General features: G+C 42.4%; 1 protein-coding gene across 1 annotated transcript; it reads right to left on the bottom strand.

The window, feature by feature from the left end:
• Nucleotides 1-373: 373 nt before the first annotated feature.
• LOC121046571 (UPF0606 protein KIAA1549) lies at nt 374-20,996 on the bottom strand. The gene is made up of 11 exons (XM_042286517.1): nt 20,959-20,996; nt 20,287-20,552; nt 18,875-19,014; nt 16,277-16,445; nt 14,646-14,839; nt 12,766-12,884; nt 12,026-12,144; nt 8,090-8,297; nt 4,818-4,931; nt 3,008-3,134; nt 374-550 (listed from the first exon to the last, which is right to left on the bottom strand). Exons 1-11 carry the CDS (start codon nt 20,994-20,996, stop codon nt 374-376), a joined length of 1,671 nt encoding a protein of 556 aa, XP_042142451.1.
• Between the last annotated feature and the right edge of the window lie 1,117 nt (nt 20,997-22,113).

Below are 22,113 nucleotides of genomic sequence, written 5' to 3' on the forward strand. Positions count from 1 at the left end.
CGCTTTTTTGAGCTTCACTGGGAATATTTGTTTTAGTTATCTTTACCAGCTCTTGCTGCGCTTATTTCCAACTTAACTACCTACACGGACTAGAATAAACTGGACGTCAATGCTAAATGACCTGATTTTTGTGGTTACAATGTAACCACAAAAAATGGTTGACTGAATGACCCAGTAACGCATGTATGCATATATATTCTTAATTGCAACTCAATAATGTTGCCCCATTCTGACGTCCCAGTTTCGGATTTTTACTTTCTCATAACGTCACATGATATTTGAAAGTAAATCTCGGTGTTCCTGATTACGCTTCGAGTGGCTTTTGATGAACACTGTCCAGGATAGTGTAAATTTGTGTGCATGCTCCCCCGCGTTATGCGAAACTCTCTCCCTGGTGCGTTCTGTGAGCAGCGTTAAACTTTTGTAGTTCTCCCCGGATGGCGTTGATGACCGTCTGCGTCGGTTTGTGAATGTCGGTGACTGCCGGCGGATGTGTCTTGTTGTCCGTACCAACGCTCAATCCAGAAACGTGTCGGCCATTCCGGCCCTCCTGGAAAAAAATCAAATATGACAAAAGTCAATTTCCTTGACGTTGGCAGTTTTTTTGCTGAATTTCAATTATATCCAGGTGTTTCCCGCGGGATAAAAAGCAAAGCTCCTATGAATTATTTGTGCTTAATTCATGCCGTGTAGAAGACTGGATACACTGTCGACCAAAAGGTATCTTGAATCTCGCCAAATGATTCTAGCATGTCGCACATTACGCTGTACAACACAATTACACTTACAAAACTGGAAGAAAAACTTGCAATTGACGGCATGTTTGTTCTGCTCTTGTCTTTTTTGGTTCCATATTTTCTGTTTCAAAAATAAACACCACAGTTGTTACCAGCGATATTTGTCTATGTCAAATGACATGCACGCAAAAATCGACATGATTAAGGAATAACAAATTATTATCCATTGCAACGACATATCCCCGCTCAACTGATTTGGGAAATATTAGTCCTCCGCAGGTTTGTGCGCAATACATTTTTAGGTATTTGTCTTGGCGATCGATTGTCGACAATGCGACTGAATCAACACTGCTACTCATCAGAGCTAACTTATATGAAAGATGAGGGTCGCTCGCCCTTTTATCTTGGATGACTGAAAGGTTACTGTCAAGAACATGACTCCGGGCTCGCACGGTTCTAGTTTTATTGGAAACAAATGCCGGATTTGCTGCAACCGGAAACATGTTGTCCTTTGAACGGTGATTAACACTGAAGCGAGAAAAATTTAGTGATACTGGTTTTGGTTTTTTTATTTATACGTATACAGAAAAATGAAGTGAACAAAAAAGAGAAGTGCATATAGTTGTTTCTGTTAAAACTCACTCAGCTGCAAAGTTGTCCCAATCTGCCTTTCATCCATTTTATCTTCGAGGACGGATGGTAAAATACAATAAAAAAAAAAAAAAAGGGGAGCTACCTGTCGCTAACCTTTCTGAGTCTAGATCAGAGCAAATGATTGTCGAGCTTATGTCAGTCTTCGCCTGAAGGGCGGTTCTACATAATCACCCTCAATACTTGATTGCAATGTCAAAGTAGTGGAAGCCTACTCCGTTTTGGTCAACACCTTTTTTCTCTACCGGCAACAGCAAAACAACCAATTTTCGTGTTGCTTTCACAGTAAGGCGTTGGACTTGCGAATTCTAAGGAAAACTCCAACAACCGGAAGTTTCATTTGTGTATATAAATCACTAATAAAATTTAAGTGAAACAAAGTGTCGGTGGCTGATATTCAAACGAAGAGAACTGGCAGACGACCCTCTACCATTTTTTGCAGATGGACCACCCACTCCCAACAACACGTCGCCATTAAATGGATTCCAAGGCCATCGGAGCATGATAGGAAATTTAAAAGCGCACGCGCTCTCCCGCATTGAAGGAAATTCGGGGCCTCCCACCCTCTGGCCTAAATCCTATGACCCACATGAACACCGCAAGAAGCTACACAAAGCTCGGACAGTTATCCTTAGCGAACTGCGCACGACCCCCTCGACTCCCCCCTTCCCCCTTCCGACTTTACACGTGAGGACGGCACCATCTGACGACGTGCGCAAACTCACACACTCATGACCCCCACTATACACACTTGATACAGGGGCTCCCCGGACGTCCCTCTTGCCCGCACTGCAGAAACTTCCCCTTCCAACACACACACTCGACGTGGGAATGTCTCCGCACACGAGACCACCCATATCTGTCACTTTACCACAAGCCCCCTCCCTCGCCCCTTGCACCCTACCTCTCTGGAGAACTGGCTCGCCGCACCAAAAACAACACCAACCAGACCTACAACCACTCCTGATCGAGCACGCTCACAGCGCGCTTAATTAAGAGTAGTGGATCTACACAAAATGTACTTCTTGGGCGCCGGACGAGTTGTTTGTTTGACAACAAAGATTACCTCTCTCTCTCTTTCTCTCTCTCACAAAATTTGCCAACTGCCAGTCTAGACGTGGCCATAGTGTTCCTGTCGCCTTTTTTGTAAATTCTATTTCTACGCTAGCAACAAATGAACAACAACGACGGCAGCTATTCTCCATGTCGCCTTGTGGTGGACTCCATGGAATGCTATACGAGTCATTCAACCAATTCAATCTCTTGCGAGAGTCACGCGACATTCACTTAACGCACAGCGATGCGCAACGCGTAGTCACGTCACACGTTCACACGGCGTTGAATTGGCTGGAATGTCTCGTAGAGTCCGCTGCTGCGTTTATTAGGGTCTTTCGGAACAGTTTTCGCACATCCCGTGTGGTACGATGGGCCCTCCGGTACGAACTGCGCATATTCGTGTCTTCTGCGGTTGCGCATGCGCAGCTCCTACCGGAAGGCCCATCGTACAGTATGGGATGTGCAAAAGCGGTTCCCTAACACACTCAGTTGTGAGGTGAACTGGAGTTCCGTGAACGTCGACGACCTTTTCAAAATGTCAGCCTGAGTTCGGGCTCGCTCACCGACAGCGAAGTCTGTGCGGCGACCTCAGATGTCTTGCAGATGGACCAGATGACTCGGGGCTTCGACTCCGCTGGGGTCTGCGTCGGTGCATCGCGCTTGACGGGCGTCTCCGCCGGCGTGGCCATCCTGTGGGGAACGGTGGGCTTTACCGTCGCCGGCAGCTTAAGACACGTAGGGTGTCGTGCATCTTATACTCTCGCTCCGCAGTCAATGAGACTTAAGACGCAAGAAGATACGAAAGTCGGAAGAATCAATGACGGAGGAAGAAGCGTGGGTTTAGAAGCCCCGCTCCGCGTTTCTTAAAACTGAGAGTGACCGTAGCACACAAATGCAACTTGTCTTTGGGTACGTCCGGGTTACTCTACATCCCTATATTCGTACATATTCCATGCGGAACAATATGCGGGTTCTGCAGGATGACGAAACCTTAAAAAGACACGAGTTGGTATATCGCCGTACTCTGTGCAGTGATGTGTATCTCGTTGAGATAGACAACAGCGTATCTCAAAGAGGTGCCCTGTAGTCACTAACGAAATTTAGAACACACATATATCAATTTGTCGTCTATACTCTGTTTCACCTCAAGATAAAAGGATGTTTCGCACATTCTTCGTACGCCGCGCTAAGTAGTTCTTAGAGAAAAAGTGGAGGTGGGGGGGGGGGGGGGGGGGGGGTGCAAGGAGCGATTCTTTTGGCTTCTGAAACGTGCACGTCTTGATGAGATAACATATATTTAATATAAAATGCACCAGCATATACTTTAATTTTCTGCAAAAAATGTAAATTAGCAATGCTCCGCGATGAGCTGGACATTTTTTTATTACGGTTTTTGAGGTGACAACGATTATAGCTGTCACGTGTACAGGTGATATTTTAAGAAGCATACAGAATATCCCTTAGACAGATAATTTTTCTTTTTCATCGCACAGGGACAGGAATCTCAAAGTACACGCGCCCGAATTTTTAGACCTCAGAATAAAACAGGAATATTTTCCATTTAGAACAAGATGGAACCGTTAAGCGGCATATTTTATATAATCTAATTGTAAGGTTGTCTTGACGCTCACGCATCTCTCTTGTGGTGGTGACGTACAGCCGTTTTAATTGTATGTCCTTTCTTTCTGTTTGTGATTCCGCGTGAAACAGCGTGTCACGGTTTGAGCGCGGTAAGTCTTTTCCGATGCTTCGACGCCATATTGAAGTAAGCTATCATTTTTATATTTTGCTGGGGTAGCACACTGTAGGTAGGCGATACTACGACAAGTGCCCCTTGGAAAAAGAAAACTCGGGCCTTCTAGTGAAAAGGATCTAAATGTAGAAAAATGTAGGCGCCGAAAACCACCGCTCGATTCGAAGTGATTAATTGCATACATTCATTCATATAAAGGATCATCGCATTGTTGCTGAGCTTACAATAAAGAAAAGAAAAAGAAAAAGGAAACACCCTTGAAAAATATTTTCCCTAATAGCGATATAAGTGGAGAGAGGTGTCTGAATAAGGTCAGCCAAGGCGGCAATACTTTGCTCGGACTTCGCGCATCTCCCGCCAGGGGCACTCTCAGTTGAAGGGCACTCGCGTAAACGCAGTCGCGCGCCGCATGACCTTGTAAACGTTTGAGCGAATGAAGTTGGTTACTCGAGTGAGTCTCTCCGGTCCCTCGAGGCCCCTTGACATGCCCCTAGGCAGGAATTAAGCCATCTCATGGCGTTTGCCAAAAATGCTAGCGAACCTTCGGCACCGTTCCCTCCGCCGCCGTGACCTTAACTCCAACACCTTTACATCTGGGGTCATCCTATATTTGTCCAAACCTTTCTGCCTGAGGCTCTAGTGTCGTGATGTGATGTTGGTCACGTTTGGGAGCCCTCAGGCTACTGGAGCGCCGTACGTCCGACGACGACGGAGACACCCGTTTCTTCCTGAGGCTGCAAAGATAAACAAAATTACAAGAAACAAAACAGGCACAATAGACGGGCGCGTTATTCACCACTAAAAACCACAACCCGAGGCGCGCTTACTAGCGTTACTATGTTTATCAACGACCTTCCAAACTCGCTCTCGTAAGATATACAGAAATGTCCGCGCATCTGCTTTCCAGACAGGGAGCCAACTAAGATTTCTGTAGAAAGCTCGACCAAGGACAAGGCCACAAAACAAGTGTAGAGATAACATGAACTCAGCAGTTACACGCTGAGCGCGACGCGAACATGTAAACAACAGTACCCAATGTCATACCGTAGACCTACTGTTTGTTTAGCTTTTCTGACCTTTGTCGCTTAATTTTTGAACCGCAGAGTAATATATCGAATGCACGCTGCTTGTTGCCCATACCATAGAGTTATTAAGGCGAAAGCCTTATATCTCTTATCGTTCGGTCGACCTTCAAAGTCTTTGAGCGAAGACACGTCGGCGACATGAAAAGTACGAAAACACGTTGGCGAGACGGGAGGTACCAAAACGAAAGGTACCAATGAAACGGCGTCAAAAGTGCGTCGTTAGAGGGCGCGCTGTCTTTGGAGGTTCGCTATCACGTTTATATCGGCGTTTGGACTTTCGCCTTCAAGTCTTCTTAGGGATAACATAGGAGACCCTGCGAATTTTTACACTGTACGCTAGGGGCTCAACTGGCGCTAGTGTCTATGCGACTTCTGTGGCGCAAATTGAAGCAGACAACAATTCTGCTTTTGCGGTGCTCCTGCGCATTGCTATGGGAAAACGCGTGTGCATTTTGTCTCTTCGCCGGAAAATAATGTAGATAACTTTTGTTATTTGGGTCGTACCGATTAGCATGTTCCTTGATTAACATTGTAAAAGTGTAATTGCTTTAGTTAGCACATTTTTCTTAATGAAGTTTAACTTTGCTCTATTTCAGGCCCAAACATGCGTTCCACAGCAAGTGTAAAATATAAGCGGCGATTGAAAGCAAAATAACAATCGAAAGGCACATAGAGTGTGTTCAAGGCTCACCAGTATTCCGGTGACACTTATATATTGCTAATATGCCAGTCTTTTCACTATGTGAAAATGACCCCGTCTTGCATCTTTACGAGCGGTTAAAAACATTCGAAACGTAAATAATAAAAAAAGGGCTATGAAAGGTGTCTCTTTTTTATTGTTTTCTCTGCCGGGTAGCTTTTGTCGAGCACTTATTCTCACAGATTTCGGGCGTGTGGGCAATGTTTTGAACGTAGAGCATGGCATCTTCGCACAAAGCAGAAAGAATAAAGCAGTACTTACTCATTTAAAGTCGAAATATTTTACGTATCCTTCGATTCATTTTGTTCGTACATGCACGGTTAGTTTCTAATACGGTGCTACTGCGTAGTTTTTGCCGTCTCTCTTGGTTTCCAAATGTCCTTCGTTCGGATGGCACGTATATCCCTCATGCTGAAAAGCGCCGACGTCGTGTTCGCGCTAACTGTGTCCGACAGTGGACAAAAACAGATGTACGAAGCCGGTCTAGCGCCGTTTTTAATGCAATGACTTGAAATAAATACGCCGTAACTGACCAAATATTTCGTCTGCTTGACCGCGAAATGTGCCAAGCTACCTAGTACGTACGAATTATTCGAAATATTTGCTGTTAAGTAACGAAGGATTTTGTTAGAAATAAGAAAGATTTGTTTTAGAAAAGTCTATCTTTCTACAGTTGCGTCGGCATCGTTTTTTGTTTTTTTTAGCTTTCTTTGTGAGTGTCGGCGTTTTGGAGGGAGCATTTGCGGGGGCAGAGCGGCCGGGAGGGGGGAGCGGTTTCCCCGCGGTCGTTAAGAAACGTCTCGGGTTTCGGGAGTCTGCTCGGACAGATCCCTTCTTGCAGCTGGTTGTGGCTTTTAGCCGAATGTGCCGGTATATAGAGGGTTTCGCCGCTTAGTGTAAAATTGTCGCTTTTTGCCCGATGCAATAACTTAGCGGTTGGCGCCAGTCAGACTGGAAAAATTGCAGAGAACAACCCTACAAGGAATTTAGGTTTGGCGGTTACAGCGACAGGATGACAGCTCGCCGACCATTGGACGACAGTGTACCACGTGGGAGTGGTGAAATTTGAAGTGATTGGTCCATCTCTGGAGGGAAAGGAGGCATCTACGAGGCTAGAAAAGGGTTGCCGAGAGGGTTCTCGGGGAATTCGGCTCTTGAGACTGGGGACTAAAGTGTGGGGTTTTAATTTTGGAAGTTTTGGTATAACCGTTGACTTGTCGTTTTGTTTTGAAAATAAACGTGGCCACACTGGCCACCGTAAACCTACCAACGTCGTAATGTGTCCAGCGGGATCGAACAACTTTTAGTTGTTTTTTTTCTTATTCGACTTCCCGAGGGACTACCATCGGGCGAATACCATCATCGGTCGTCAACATCCTGACCGGGCCCCTTCCCCCTCGGAAAGTTGACTTTTGCTCTTATGATCAAGCGCAAGGAGAAAGTGCGCTCCTTTTTTCTCATCGAAATGCATTACCTGAAGTAAATTTTTGACTGCTTCATTTCGCGTCAGGACACTAGTGCCAGATGAACCTCTAGCGTACATCATAATTACCTCTATGGTCCATGCATCCTCTACAATGCAACCCGGTAGCGCGCGCTCGATAGCTGACGACCAGACGCATCACTCCCACAAAAGACAAACAATAAAAAAAAAATAGTGCGCTTCTTTTTAGACGATTATTGTAGTATCATGTTCCCTCTCTGCGAAAATAACATTTTTCGATTACTCTTATTTGCTTTTATTATCTACAAAAGCATACGCATTTTGTATTAACAGGGTTTGCAATCACACAGAAATGTCGCGTTTTTATTGGTCACATATGTCCTGGCTGCCGGAACAATGCTCCCCCATCGCCAGGGATGACCTCGGTGTGGTCGATCTTTGATTGCTTTTCTAATAAGGAAATCGGCCGCGCATCGTTATGATTTATGGATTTGTAGGATGCTTATAGAGCCCGCAGAGTGAGTTATCGCTACTTTTAGGCGATCTTAGAAACCTCCTTAGGGCACCTTTATGCGTAGCAAGTGTTTGTGCTGTGAAGTCGGCCTGTGCTGAGCCACTCTATCACCAAAATATTACAGGAAGGGCGGCCTTCGGTTTTCTTACCTGCCGTAGACTTTCTTCGGGGCCGCCTTGGCGAGAGCGTCGTCCAGGATTTCTCCGATTCGCTTCTTCATGCAGTCCAGCTGCTTCTGCGCTTCTCGGATCTCCTCGTCGGTCGACGTCTTGCCCGAGTTCCCGCTTGCGGCCGGGTTCGAGCCCTGCCAAAATGAGCGATAAAAATACGGCATATGCAAGCCTTCCTGAGTATTGGCTCGTAAATAACACGCAAGCAATGAATCACATTCGAAGGGCATAGTAACACAGGGGATTCGCGTTGTTCTGCATTCTGCTCATTAGGCCGCGCCGATCAGCAGCTTCGCTGAATTCGATGTTTCCTATATAAAAAATGAAAATGGATAGTGAAACCCTCTCTTAGCTCTTGCGGTCACGTAAATAACAATCAGAAAATTAATATATATATATATATATATATATATATATATATATATATATATATATATATATATATATGTAATCTTATTGACAAATGCCTTCTAACTTAAAATGCAAAGTGAACGTAAAATTAGCCTGCAATTTATCTCTAAAAATTGCTGTGGTGAGTTATAGTAATTGCCAACTCAAGAGATGAAGAGCACCACCAATTATGTTCACGGTTTTTTTGCTTTGTGGTTCGCTCTTCATCGTTTCTTTCGGTTAATGTCGTAATCTCATTTGCTGGGGAACAGCGACTATAGACCAACTGAACTCTCTGACGTTACGCTACTGTGGTGGCGCTGCTGTCGGCACTGCGCATGAGCAGATGCTTTGCCTCGAGCGAGTGTGCTTCCTGCGCTTGCGCAGTGCCCATACCCGGTGTGGGCAAACATGGGCTTGTTGATAAACACAGTGTGTCCGTCGAAATAACTTTTTTTTTTTCGTTTAGCCTCGTCCTTAGCCACACAGTTCGCATCTATTCGATATGAGGGACGAAACAAAAAACAGAAAAGCTTCATAAAAACAAAACATTACAATCCTGAACGAGTAAAAAATACAAATGAGAGGCTAAACAATAAAGATTGGCAGCCGTGATAAAAGCGTGAACACGTTCCAGTGGCCTGACGCGGCCAGGATAATGTTTTCCCCCATTCCGCGAGTTCTACGATTCAAGATGGCGACTACTACATGGAAGAAGAGTATGGAGCCATTGGGTGCCACAGCCGTCTCATGATTTTGGAAAAATATTACTTGTCGGTTTCCCGAGAAATCGGTTAAGAGGGGCACGCCGTTTCAACATAACTAAAACTTTTTTTAGCCTTCAGCGTACAATGCATTTCGTATTATAGGTGCAATGACTTTACGGAGTCCTTCATCTCAGAGCACATTTCATATGTTCCCAGATAAGTTTGTCCATGAAGCGAAGTAAAGAATGTTATACGCAGGTTGCGATGATAATAACATTGCGATATATACTGTGACGGACATGTTTGTTGGCCAGCAATCTCAAATAAAGTTCAACTTGAATCCTACTAGTAAATTAACCAGCATTATACGAACCTCGTCTGAGATGAGTGAAGTTGTGACACTGTCTGGAGAGCTGGTGATACCTTTTGCTCTCCCCGTAGACACTGTTGATGGTGTGGAGCGAAGTCTACAAGAAACAAAAAGATTACTCGGCGCACTGATAGATCTGGCACCAGGGTCAGATATTCATCCTGAAATTCGCCATTTTATTCCACCGACATTTACGGAGTTTGCTTGAAGTAGGCTGATCATAACCTTTGATTTTCCACATCTGACCCTAAAAATGTTTTTAAATATAGGCTAGCCTTTGAACGTGTGTAGTAATTGTTTGCTTCGTTTGGAAAGTAGTGTGTTTGACATAAGAGAACAAAAGCTTACACAATTTTAAGAGCACATACTAATACTTTGTAATAATTATATATCCGAAATGTTTAACGCGCACGGGCATGAAGACGCCGCAGATGTTAGCTTTTAAAGTAACTCATTTTACTGTCAGAAAAAAGAATATACCAACTCCCTTAGTTCTAAACAAAGATTCAATACGAATCTTTGTTTAGAACTCCACGAAATGTTCTATATCTTATTAATATATTCCATCAGATTCTGAAGCAATAAAATATTGCAACATATCATATGACATAGATGTCCTATACTCCCAAAAAATAGATGTACATGGCATAAACAAGGACAGAGCTAATTGGTTTGTATTTGGAGACCCAGAACATGCTCCGTAAACCGATGATTAAAAAATTAATTACGGCGAATTAACCGATGATTAAAAATTACGGCGAATTAGAAAAAAATCTCTACTGCAGCAAGATTTCCTGAAGCATACCATACGATTGATCCCGCATCGGACACCTCACCGAAAGGAAAAAAAAAAAGGAATAACTATTTTTGCTCTAAACGACTGGCCTCAAATCAAGTAAGCGTTTTTGCAGTATACCTGAAGCGAACCTTGTTAAAACCGACTATACTCCTTTTCATCTTAGGGTGAACTGTATCTAGCGTCTCTCTTCTTTGTGTTTCCACCAGCTGCGTAGCTCGTGGCATTTTCGGCGGCACAAATAAAAGTCGATTATATTTCCCCTACTCACGGCCGACAGAAGCCCCGAAACTCTTCGAGCTTCAGTGGGCCGTGGACGTGCCGGACGATTTCGGTGACACTGACGGAGCTGTGCTAGGGTGAAACTCACGAAGTATCGCTGTCGCTTCCCGAGTCCAAAGGAGCGGCTTCCGGCCGCAGGCTTTTCCGCGGAAGAGGTTGCGGGCCATCCGTCTCGTGAGCCGGGATTGGAGGCACGCGGTCGTGCAAGCCCTCCGGTGCCTCACCGTGGACTGGTTCGTCTAAAGACAATTAGAAAGTAAGAAATTTCTTTGAAGTTCTAGAAGACCTATGTTGCTTTTACTAGGACGTGGCGCGAAAGAGGCAAGCGATTGGGCATCCAGCGTTCAGGCGAAATAAATATAACTTGAGAATTCCAAGAGCTCGAAGAATTTGAGTTGAGGACATCGCACTTTGTGTTTTAAATGTCATTGAATCAAGACGAGAAATTAGAGACGATCGAAGGGTATTATTATAAACGTGGAAGTTAACATATTGAATACAAATAAGCGGTGGATACCCACGCTTGCACTTGAAGCGAAATGCAGAAAATGCTAGGATACTTTGATTTTCGTATTTCAAATATTCTAGTTTTTACTGACGCTCCGAGGTTTTGTTACTAATTCCTCATGTTAGCTAATAAATGGTATTTGCATATTAGTAACGAAAAACCGACTGAGTTCGTCCGAGCGCACTTGGTGCTAAAAACTTATTTACTTATTTATTTCTCCGTCTTGATGTGACTGCTTTATGAGTGACGGTGGCTGAGTCAAGGTGCGGTTAACTGTGTTTATTATAGCGAAAGAAAAGTGTCTAGTCAAAACCCCCAGAGAAGATGCTCTGTGCTGGTTTTGACAAGACGCTTTTCTTTCGCTATAATAAACACAGTTAACCGCACCTTAACTCAGCCACCGTCACTCATAAAGCAGTCACATCAAAAAAGAACTCTCAAGTGAAAGAAAGATGGCGACGAGAACAACGATATCGAAGCCCTCATCCAGATGTCCAATATCTGACAAGGCAAGTCGCATCAGTCTAATTCTGGAATGTTCTCCTTCTACGTTCCCCAAACCTCTAACTTTAAGACCGGGTCCTTATAAAGGCTGCATATGAAGCTAAGCCAGATGAAAGCATCAGAATGTAAAGTCAGTTGTCGACGCTTTGCCACTTTACCGTCTCAAACCCGTGATCCCTATTTCTCTGCTTCGTTCTTTTTGCCTCGGCAACATAGTAATTGCCAGTTCTCTTCACGCGTCTACGACTAAAACGATCACTTTTTTTTTCTTTCTAGTGAAATTGATTTGTAATGTTCCCTAAGTAAGCTATACTTTAGGAAATATTTACGAGATTTCGTGCTGGCGTCTTTGTCTCACCGTTGACGTAAGCGTGGTTTTCGGACGTGACGTTAGTAACGGTTGATATTCGATGCCTCCGGTCAGGGTCAAATGCCTGGTTGATGTAATACTCCGATATCTTCTTGGGTCTTGGGTAGCTGAAATCAAACGGTTGTCTTTTAGTGTTAATGCTTTTTGGTGAGACCTTGACGACGAGTACCAGTTTGCTTCCATGCTAGATGTTTGCCGTTTCTTTTTTTTTTGTTATTCCTTCAGTTTCCCCAGGGTGCATCAATACGCGCCTAAGCAACGCAAAATGTAAACGATTTCTTTTCTTTTATTCCTTCAGTCTCCCCAGGGTGCATCAATAGGCGCTTAAGCAACGCAAAATGTAAACGATAAAAATCACTCCCTTGATATCACCTCCACGGAGAATGTTGGTGTCCCCCTGCCCCTTTAAGAGACGCTCATTTTCGTGTTAATCATCGCTTTGTTAAAAAAAAACAAAAAAAAAAAAAACACTTAGCATTAACATCTCAGCAATGGTAATACCTTGTCTAAACAATGATTTGCAGTGGGTTACACATTAGGTCATCTTTCCTGAGATTTCTAAGACCGATATTACGAAGGAATCCTCTCATCCAAAGTTTCGTTGTTTATAAGGAAACGTTGGCTTCGATTCTCAATTCTAGCTGAAGCCTTCCAGCTTCTGTTACTTTGGGGCTCCTTTTTTTTTTACTGTTCTTTTGCTAAGTATTATTATTTTTTTAATCACTTACGAAGTATGTGGCGTTCGCTCCTCCGGTGATGCGGAAGGTATATGAATTGGACTGGTGAACACGTCTTTGTAGGACTTCTCCGCAAGCGTACCAAACGTGCCGGGGGATCCCTCGAACATCTACGGCAGTCAAACAGGTTTCATGCGGTAACACAAACGCAACCAAACACGTCTCCAAATATTCCGTAATTGCGACAGCGTCCAGCCTTGACTCGCCCAAAACAATACCCCGGTGGATGCTAGGTATCATAATAACAAAAACATTCTAAGAAAAAAAAATTGGTGTTTTCACAAAAACTTGTTCGCCATTACAAAACCTGCTTTTAAAATTGAGGCCACCAACTACAGTTAAGCAAGAAATCAAACCTGCGTGAATCGCTCATGGTAAATAATAATAATAAATTATCATTTTTAAATTTGCCAGCGCACTTGGCCTATATTGACATTTATAGCCTTATAACAAGGTGGGAGGTGACTTTCCTTCTAATTTCTTTATATCAATGCAGCTATTCGTGTCATTTTATTATTGAGTCATGCGAAAGAACATGCCTTTTGCACAATCAACGACGCTGAATAATCCTACTCCAATAAATATTAAAGACGAATCACAAAGTAAAACTTTTCAGAATTTATTAACGCGACAAGCCGATGTTAGTGGGGTTAATGAAGTCATGACTTAGGCGCAAAATTGAAATTCCTCGGTCGTAGTACGCACATAAATTAAATAAATAATAATTAAATAAACAATAAATAGGGCACCTATTGGTTGAAGACCGGTGGCTTCGCTTGCTTTCCATAAGAGTTAAGTCTTTTTCTTTCTTTACTTATTCCTCGGGCAAGCTCGCTCTTTGCAAATTTCTCAGAAAAAATGCACCACCTGTGGGCAACGCTGAACAAAATCGTAGCGCAATAGGTTAAGAAACTGAATTTTGCGGTCGATTTAAAGATCCTGGCCGCTATTTGGGACAGCCAGTAGTTCACGTGGGACGCTAGGCTTAGCGTCCCACGTGACACAGTGCTTCTGAAGGCGCACGCTTTCCACTGTTGTTTGCTGCAAACTAGGTCGGTTGAGGAGATCTTCCTCTAAAAGCCACAGTGAACGCAGAACAGCTCACACTCATAAAAATAAATCAGCTGAATGAGCTACGCTCCTTCAGTACGCCGCAAGCGCAGCCATGTTTGTTCTCGTGTGAAGCCGAAGCGGAAAGGCAGGCTCGGGATATTTTTGAAAACCATAATGACTCTATCTATATTGTTTGTTTCTAAAACATAAAAAATATTGTCGATAGAAATAAATTACGGCAAGGAAAAACAATTTTAAAACGGACATTTCACTCGTCAATTATCTTTTTGACCAATAAAAGCCGCGAAAAGGTGCTTAGTTTTGTAAGCACCGGGCGGTGCTTAGAGCAGGGCTATGTCCATTAAATTGCGTGTAACAGCGCAAATATTGCTACATTTATTTATTTTTTTTTTTGTGGGGGGGGGGGGGGGAGAGGTACAAGAATAATTAAGAATATATATATATTTTTTTTACTTCAGTGTTTATTAAGAGTAAGGATACTTCAGCTAATTTTGGGCTTTAAGTCACTTTTGCCACTCGTCTGAAGCTTTATCTAGTCTATCCCGCGGAAGAGCAAAATGGTGTCACCTGATTTTCCTGACACCGCGTCTCACCCTTAGACATTTTTTTTTTTTTATGACGATTGCCGATTGCATTTGCCTTGCACCAAGTACCAAAATGGTGGAGTCGAGAATAAAATCGAAAAATGGGATGCCGATACTCTAAGCGTCGCCTAGTTTTTTGCTCTAAGTATGTGCGTTATTAAAAAGATGTGCGTGATGAATACGTTTTCGATTCAACGAAAAAGAAATACTTACTTTGAGTCTGTTTTCTCGCCCGTACGAGTGGATGGAGCCGGAATCCCTCAAAGAAGCTCCGGCAAACTTTGGGCGACAGCATTTGCAGTAGATGATTAGAAAGACAATCACGAATACCAGGATTCCCACCAAAACGCCAGTCACGATCCAAACCAGCGGGACCGACGATTTTGCAGGGGCTGGTTTCAAGTAAGCTGTTGGAACAAATAAACGGGTTATCATATATTTCATTGGCAACACCTGGTGTAAGAATGTAGACCAATTATGGTAAATTGCGGCTTCATGGGGAACTATAGAGATGTAGGACTACCAAAGTTCCTATGTTTTTTTGCGTCATTCTTCTCTTATCAACCTAAATGTATACTTTAGTTTTAGGTGGTAACCTGGACAAAAAAGTGCGCGCTCTGACCACCTACAGATATTTATTTATTGTTTTAAATATTGAATATTGAACAGAAAGTTAGGGGGCAAACGAGCTGGTGATGGTTCAGGCTACTATAAGAAAACCATGGGACGATATGCAGTATTATATATGCTGCTGGTACGCCTTAAAACACCTAACAATCACCATCCTTGCTGCCGTTGTCGTCGGGATAATTATCGTCTTCATTATCAATATTATTATACAAAATTTCAACTTCACTATTCCTAAGCACGACACACATATCTTTTTTTTTTTTTCTACTGGGTGATTCAAGGAGTGGCCAGTCTCTTTAAATCGACCGCAAAATTCAGTTTCTTAACCTATCGAGGTACGACTCTGCGTTGCCCACAGATGGTTCATTTTTTTTGTAAAATTTGCAAAGAACGAGCTTACCTGAGGAAAACGTAAAGAATGAAAAAGGCGTAACTCCTATGAAAAACGCAGCAAAGCCACCGGTCTTCCAACCATAGAAGATCGGTGGCTTCGCTGCGTTTCCATAGGAGTGAAGTCTTTTTCTTTCTTTACTTTTTCCTCAGGTAAGTTCGCTCTTTGCAAATTTTACAAAAAATATTCGCCATCTGTGTACAATGCTGCAGAAGTCGTTGCGCGATAGGTTAAGAAACCGAATTTTCCGGTCGATTTAAAGAGACTGGCCGCTCCTTGAATCACCCAGTAGAAGGAACTTTGCATCTTTCATTTTCCACACCTAAACGACTCCTTCACTATAGAGTTTGATTTTGCGTTTCGCACTCGTTCTACTATGCGGTTGTGTCAAATTATTGTTGCAGTCTCCCCGTGAGAGTAAAATCGATTAAACAATATAGTCACCCTAATTGCTTTAGTTTGTGAGTCATCCTTGCGTGAAACTGTTATTAAAAACAAAACAAAACGAAAGACGCGAGGAATGATAGTCATACAGACCTCTTCATTCTTTGTGTGTGTCTTTGCCCCACTTATTTTTAATGGTGGTCTTCTACCAACTATGGTCTTTGACGGTCTATTCATTGCGCTTCTTGCTTTGTGGTTTGTTATAATCGGCGTTTGTCTCAGCTAACGTCGCAATCTTATTGGTCAAAGTGATAATAAGATGCTCGAAACGCGAAACGCCCTGCCTTTCTTTAAGCTATCAATGACTACAGTCAACGATTTCAGAGGACCTCAAGCCGACCGCTACGACCCGCTTTGAACTGAACCATATGGAACTCACGTTCCGCCTTGGTGACGACCTGGTACCCCAGAAGCCTGGACATGTCGGTCTCGTTTACCGACGCCATGGCGTCGACGGCAAGCTGCACCGGGACAGGCTTGCCCTCTTGGGACAGCGTGTACACGAGGGACATGAGGCGCTCCTTGTAGTCCACGGACAAGTTGACCACCTGCCGACGAACCAGTGTTGCGACGGAACGTCTCCCTCAAAGACGCGCAGGAAAAATGGTCAGATGAGAAGAGTTCAAATGTCCTCTTCCCCGCAGCTATATATCATTCGATCCCTTAAAAAGAATACTGTAGGACTGCCATTGCCTACATAGTAAATTTGGTGGGACGTCGCCCCTTGAGACGTCTGACCGATGAAAGAGGGCACAAAAAACTTTCGGAAAGTGGTAATATTAAAAATAAGATCGGCGTTCATTGTTGAGTGTGCGGTTTAATTAAAACACCCGTTCTACGTTTACTGAGAGCTTGAGAAACGCGACTGGTTTGGGGAGGGGGGGGGGGGCGGGGGGGGGGGGGTGGTTGAGGGTAATAACATCTCGCTTCTTGATTCAAAATACGTTTTTCGACGTTCTTATTAGCTAAGGCCTAAATCTGATCAGTTTTCAGGCGATATTAATATTCTCGGAACTAGCCATGCCAGTGACTTTAACAGAATATTAAAAAAAAAAAAAAAACTTGCGACTGCGTTTTGTGTTTTGTAAATTTGGTAGCTTCACAGCTTAAAGGAATACTAAACCGAAATTTTAATTTCGCAAAATGAGGCCGCAGAAACGTTGAACGGGCGCTGCGAGCTTCAATACATCACTCATACTTCGACATTTCAGACGGATGGCGTGTTTTTGTAAAAAAAAAAAAAAGGCTTGATCAAGCGAGGACTATACATGATGTCACCATCCTCCTGCAACAGTTGAGAATGAGGGGCAACGTCAGTTCATTGCCTGACAAAGAGGTTCATGAAACCTCATTTTATGCTTGTTTAATAAAAAAATACGTTTTAGTAAGTTTATTTAAAGAAAAGTTGGGAATCTTAACATTTTATAAGTAAACCGGACATATGCATGAACTTTTTTAAAATTATAACATACCAATCATGCCTTATTTTTACTAAAAAATACAAAGTGTATACCATAAACACTATAATCATGTTACAAGCCTATATATACATATATAAGAGTTATGTGAAATATTTGGCAACGGCCCATATATTTTCATATCTTAATGGAAGTAAAAAATATGTCTTGTTTTCGAACGCACTGCTTAATATAACGAAATTATATATGTCAATAAAAAGTGTTGTTTCTTCCACATAATCTATAACTAAATTAACAACGTTAATATCTTACATTGACTTGGTTCAAGCTTTCATTTTATATGTTTCTTGTGCCTTAGATAATTGTACATCTAAAGCTAGCTCGATTCAAACTTGGGCTATCATTGTCAAAAATGGAAAATTAGAGAATTTCTATTTTATAAAATAAACTTAAAACAAAAACACTTCTAGAGATCTTTAACCCTTCCATACGTAGTCCTAAAATAGTAAAAAAGTTATAATTCTTGCTAAATAAATAATCTAAAAGTTTCGAGACATTATATATATATATAAAAGGCCCGTTCTATGTTCACTGAGAGCTTGAGCAAAGCGACGGGTTCTCCACGGTGCCGAGAAGCGCAACAATTGCAAACCGAAACTTAGAAACTCGTCGAAGTTGTGCGGTTTTTCAGAAAGCCGTAAAATACCGCGCGTGCCGTCTATCGTTTTAAAATTTGTAGATTTATTGTTGTTCAATGATGCTCAGCAAGATTCTAATTGGAACCATGCCCTTAAACTCAATATTTAAAAAGAAAAAAGATTAATTACGTAAAACGAATTAACGACCCTGTTATCCCGAAGTTTAATGTTGTTGTTTTTTTGTTTTTTTTAAGTAGGCCCCTGGCCTAAAACCAAAACAACATAAGCCTTTTTTGGTGCGATGTGTAGTTTTCGCAATTCCGAATTTGTCCACCTTTCCTGAAACACACTGTGTGTGTGTGTGGGGGGGGGGGGGGGGGGGGGGAGGGTTATATAAACATCGCGTCTCGTTACTGAGTTTTACGGTGTTCAAATTGAGTGTCTTTTGTGTCAATTTACAATGTAATACCCCAGCTTCCTATGTCAAATCAGGTTTTAAAACATCGGGGCTCTTACAGTCAGTTTCTAAAACCACTTTTTTTATGACAAATTGTGTTCCGATAGATACTCTTGCCTGACTGCATGGAAAAGACATGTCAGCTGTAGAGTGAAGCATTTTTGAGAAGTAATTTACTTTGGCTAGTTTTGTGACTGAATCAAGCAAAGTGAGTCGCATAGTAATAATAGATACCGGGCCAACCGTCGGATTATGTTTATCAAGAGCCCTTGTAATTTGAATTTCCAAAACTTTTATTCCGATCACAAACACATATGGCAAATTCTTACTAACATGCACAAATACTAACATGAACGCATGATAAATATTATTTGTATAATAATATTGGCGTTACCGATTCCACTCAAAGCGAAAGAGCAAGCGAAGGGTTGTGTCATAAAAATGCCAGTAGTCCGACGGCATACCTGCACCGCCATAGACCTCCCGGAATATCGTTTTCCTCTGCGTGGCGCCTGTTGATGTGCGAACGCTTTCTCGTAGACAAAAGCCAGATGACTTGCGAGTTTTTCCGTATCCGTCTGGTTGAAGCGATGGACCCGCAGCACTAAACACAAAGAGGAGAATTCAGTTTTCCACGGGAAGCCTTGGTGTATTTCGTGCAATTCAAGTACCGCAGCTGTACACAACTTCTGTGTTAAGTCGTTATCTTTTTTTCAGTGCGTTGCGAGTGCTGGTGCCATTAAAATGTTACGCCCAAGACAAACTGACTGAGTCATCGTGTCTTCAAGTATTACATTAATCGCGGTCACAGGTTTATTCAATATTTAGTGCCAGATTATGAAGCTTAGACAACAGCAATATTTTCTTAGGATTATCAGAAATTTTTGTAAAATAAATACATCATGTTTTTTCGATTTCCAGCACTTTACTTCCCCACCGAGCACTCGTAGAGAAGAGTTTGAAAAAATGAAGAAGCCGAAAAAACGTTTCGACCCAAATATGAATTTCGCGATGTGACATCAAAACTTCATAAAAATGTTAAAAAAAGAACTGACTGTTTAATGCCACGTTGCATACGTTATGTCCCATCACAAACATTGTCACATCGCAGGCATCGCTAAGTGCGCGGCAGAGTTAGCACAACGACAACATCGCGATTTCGCCTCAATTAACTCCTGTTTGAGGATGTCAAGAAACAAGTTTGCCCACCTACGTTGGCGTCGCGTATGCTTGGATCTCATGACACAATTAGATTTAATGGAAGACGCTTAGCCCTGTCAACACATAATGCTCGTGGTCACTTGTTCTGTTTAACTCTACGCTGCACCCCGTACGTGCGTTCAATTCTATCGTAGTAAACGAAAGCTGCATTTTTAACGTCCGATTATATTAGACTCGTCAATAAAGGATGCTTATTTCCCTGGTGAAAACTTGCATGAATCTGAGCACTTGAACATGATATAAGTTGATGTTCCCTTAGTTACAACCAATTTAATTTATATCAGTTCTGGTGTGTTTATGGCACAAATCACAGGAAACAATACTGTTTTATTTTCAATGGGGAGAGCGCCATCTGATAGAGCCAGTGCATAACCACCCTATGGAAAAGTGAAAGAAGTCATATATATTACGGTAACGAAAGAGGGATATAGAAGACAAAAAGACGACACAGGCGTCGTCTGTTTGTATTCTATGTCCCCATTTCGTTGTCATAACTTAGGCATTAACACGCTTAATCACCCTTTCATATATAATCGGCTAATATACATATTGGAACTTATACAAATCATGTAAGATATATATGAATATATACATATATATATATACAACTCAACATAGTGATCACTGCGCTTGTTCCCTTCCTAAGGATGCCAACCTGTCTTGATCCAGAACTTCATCTTGTCGTTCAGCTCTTGCCAAGATGGTGGAGTGGCGTTCGAGGGAGATCCGTGCGGCTGCATCATTGCGGTGGGCCAAGGAGTGGTCACCGGTGGACCGATGTTCCAGTCCGGCGTCGCGGTGGGTCGAGGTACGAACCACCTCGACATCGTCGTCAGGAACCAGTCCCTCGTTCTCGTCACCGGCGGATCCGAGGCGTACCACGGTAAACTTGGATTGATAACGTGATGGCTGTGAGTCGCCCTGGGCGAAGGGTACCCATTACACACGTGTTTGGAGCGATCAAAAGAATACGCTTAAAGCCGCGATCACAATGGCTATATATACTACATCATACAAAAGACAGACAGCAAACATTGTCTCAGGCCTTTTTTTATGTCTGTCTTGATACATTTATTATATAAAAAAAACTAATTGCAGAGATGTTTGAAGCAGACTTATGTACGAAGCAAACTTGCTTGAGGCATGTCCGCACATCATTTTCTCAACATGTATGCAACAAACGCTGTGCTTATTTTTTTTTATGTTGTACGAACTGTGTGAACTCGGTTTTAGCTTCAAAGAGGCACCGCAAGTGCTAAGATGATCCGCAATGCCGTCGCCGAGGGGTGATGTGAGCTTCTGCATATGTGAATACGGGTGCCCAAACTTTGATGCTTCCACGATCGTCGCGACTTCTGTATGCATCGCTTGCACGGAATGGGAGAGCACCGTGCTAGTAATCAGTCTTACTTACTCGTGTAAAAAAATGTTTTTTCGGTGGTGTAAAGTGTGTTATTCGGAATGTTTCGGCAGCAAAGCCACAACAATTGCCTCTCATGTGACGTCAATGCAAGTCCTGTACAAGATTTTAAGTGCGAAAAGTCACAGCTTCCGTCATATCGTGCAGATCACTAGATGAAAGTCACCAAAGAAATACAGCATGGGTTGAAATGGACTGGATGGACTTAAAAACTGACCGAATAAATCGGCTTCTCAACGTATTGCGATGGGATTTACTACACAGGTGCTCGAAGTTGGTGCACTCATTAATTGAGAGTATGAATACATGAAACCTCGGGAGTCAAAATTTAAAGAACAAAAACTGGTTTTGTCTGTCAGAAAATTTTTCTGTACATTTCTGGCGTTTACTACAGTTGAAACATTTGTTAAATGGAAAGAAAATTGAATTGGCTTACCTATTCTTCACCTAACTTGGCCCAACCTTTCCCAGCAGTAACCCATAATATTCTTAGTTTAGATACAAAGTATAGGAAAAACATAGTATTTTTTTTTCTTGGTTAGTCAAGTGAGTCAATCTTTCCACAATTTTAGCGAAAGCTTCCACCAACTTCAGGCACCTCTGTAGTAAATCCCAGCGCGATAAGTTAAGAAACCGATTAATGCGCTCAATTTAAAGTGCGTTCATTCCATTTCGCCCACACTGTATATTCTGTCGCACAAGCTAAGAGAGTTTTTTTTTAATTTTATCCTTGCACACATCCTGCCGTTATAAATCTTAACACGACATTATACCTTTCAACATGTGATTCTGATTGTTTTAGCTTGCTTGTTTTTATATTTGCTTTTGTGGATTATTTTTGTGGACTATTTTGTGGATTATTTGTGGATTATTTTTGTGGATTAATTAACAACCTCTGCACTATTCCTACAGGCTTATGTTTCACCAGCCGGTTCTTTTTCGACATCTGCTATATCACACCTGCTATAGTGCGTTCGCGCTGCAAGTTTTTATTTATTATTTATTTGCGCATAGATGAGTAAAACAACATTTACGCCCACCCTCTTTAATCTTTTTAGGACG

Source organism: Ixodes scapularis, unplaced genomic scaffold (assembly GCF_016920785.2).
Source record: "Ixodes scapularis isolate PalLabHiFi unplaced genomic scaffold, ASM1692078v2 PGA_scaffold7__128_contigs__length_106722199, whole genome shotgun sequence".
NCBI lineage: Eukaryota > Metazoa > Arthropoda > Arachnida > Ixodida > Ixodidae > Ixodes > Ixodes scapularis.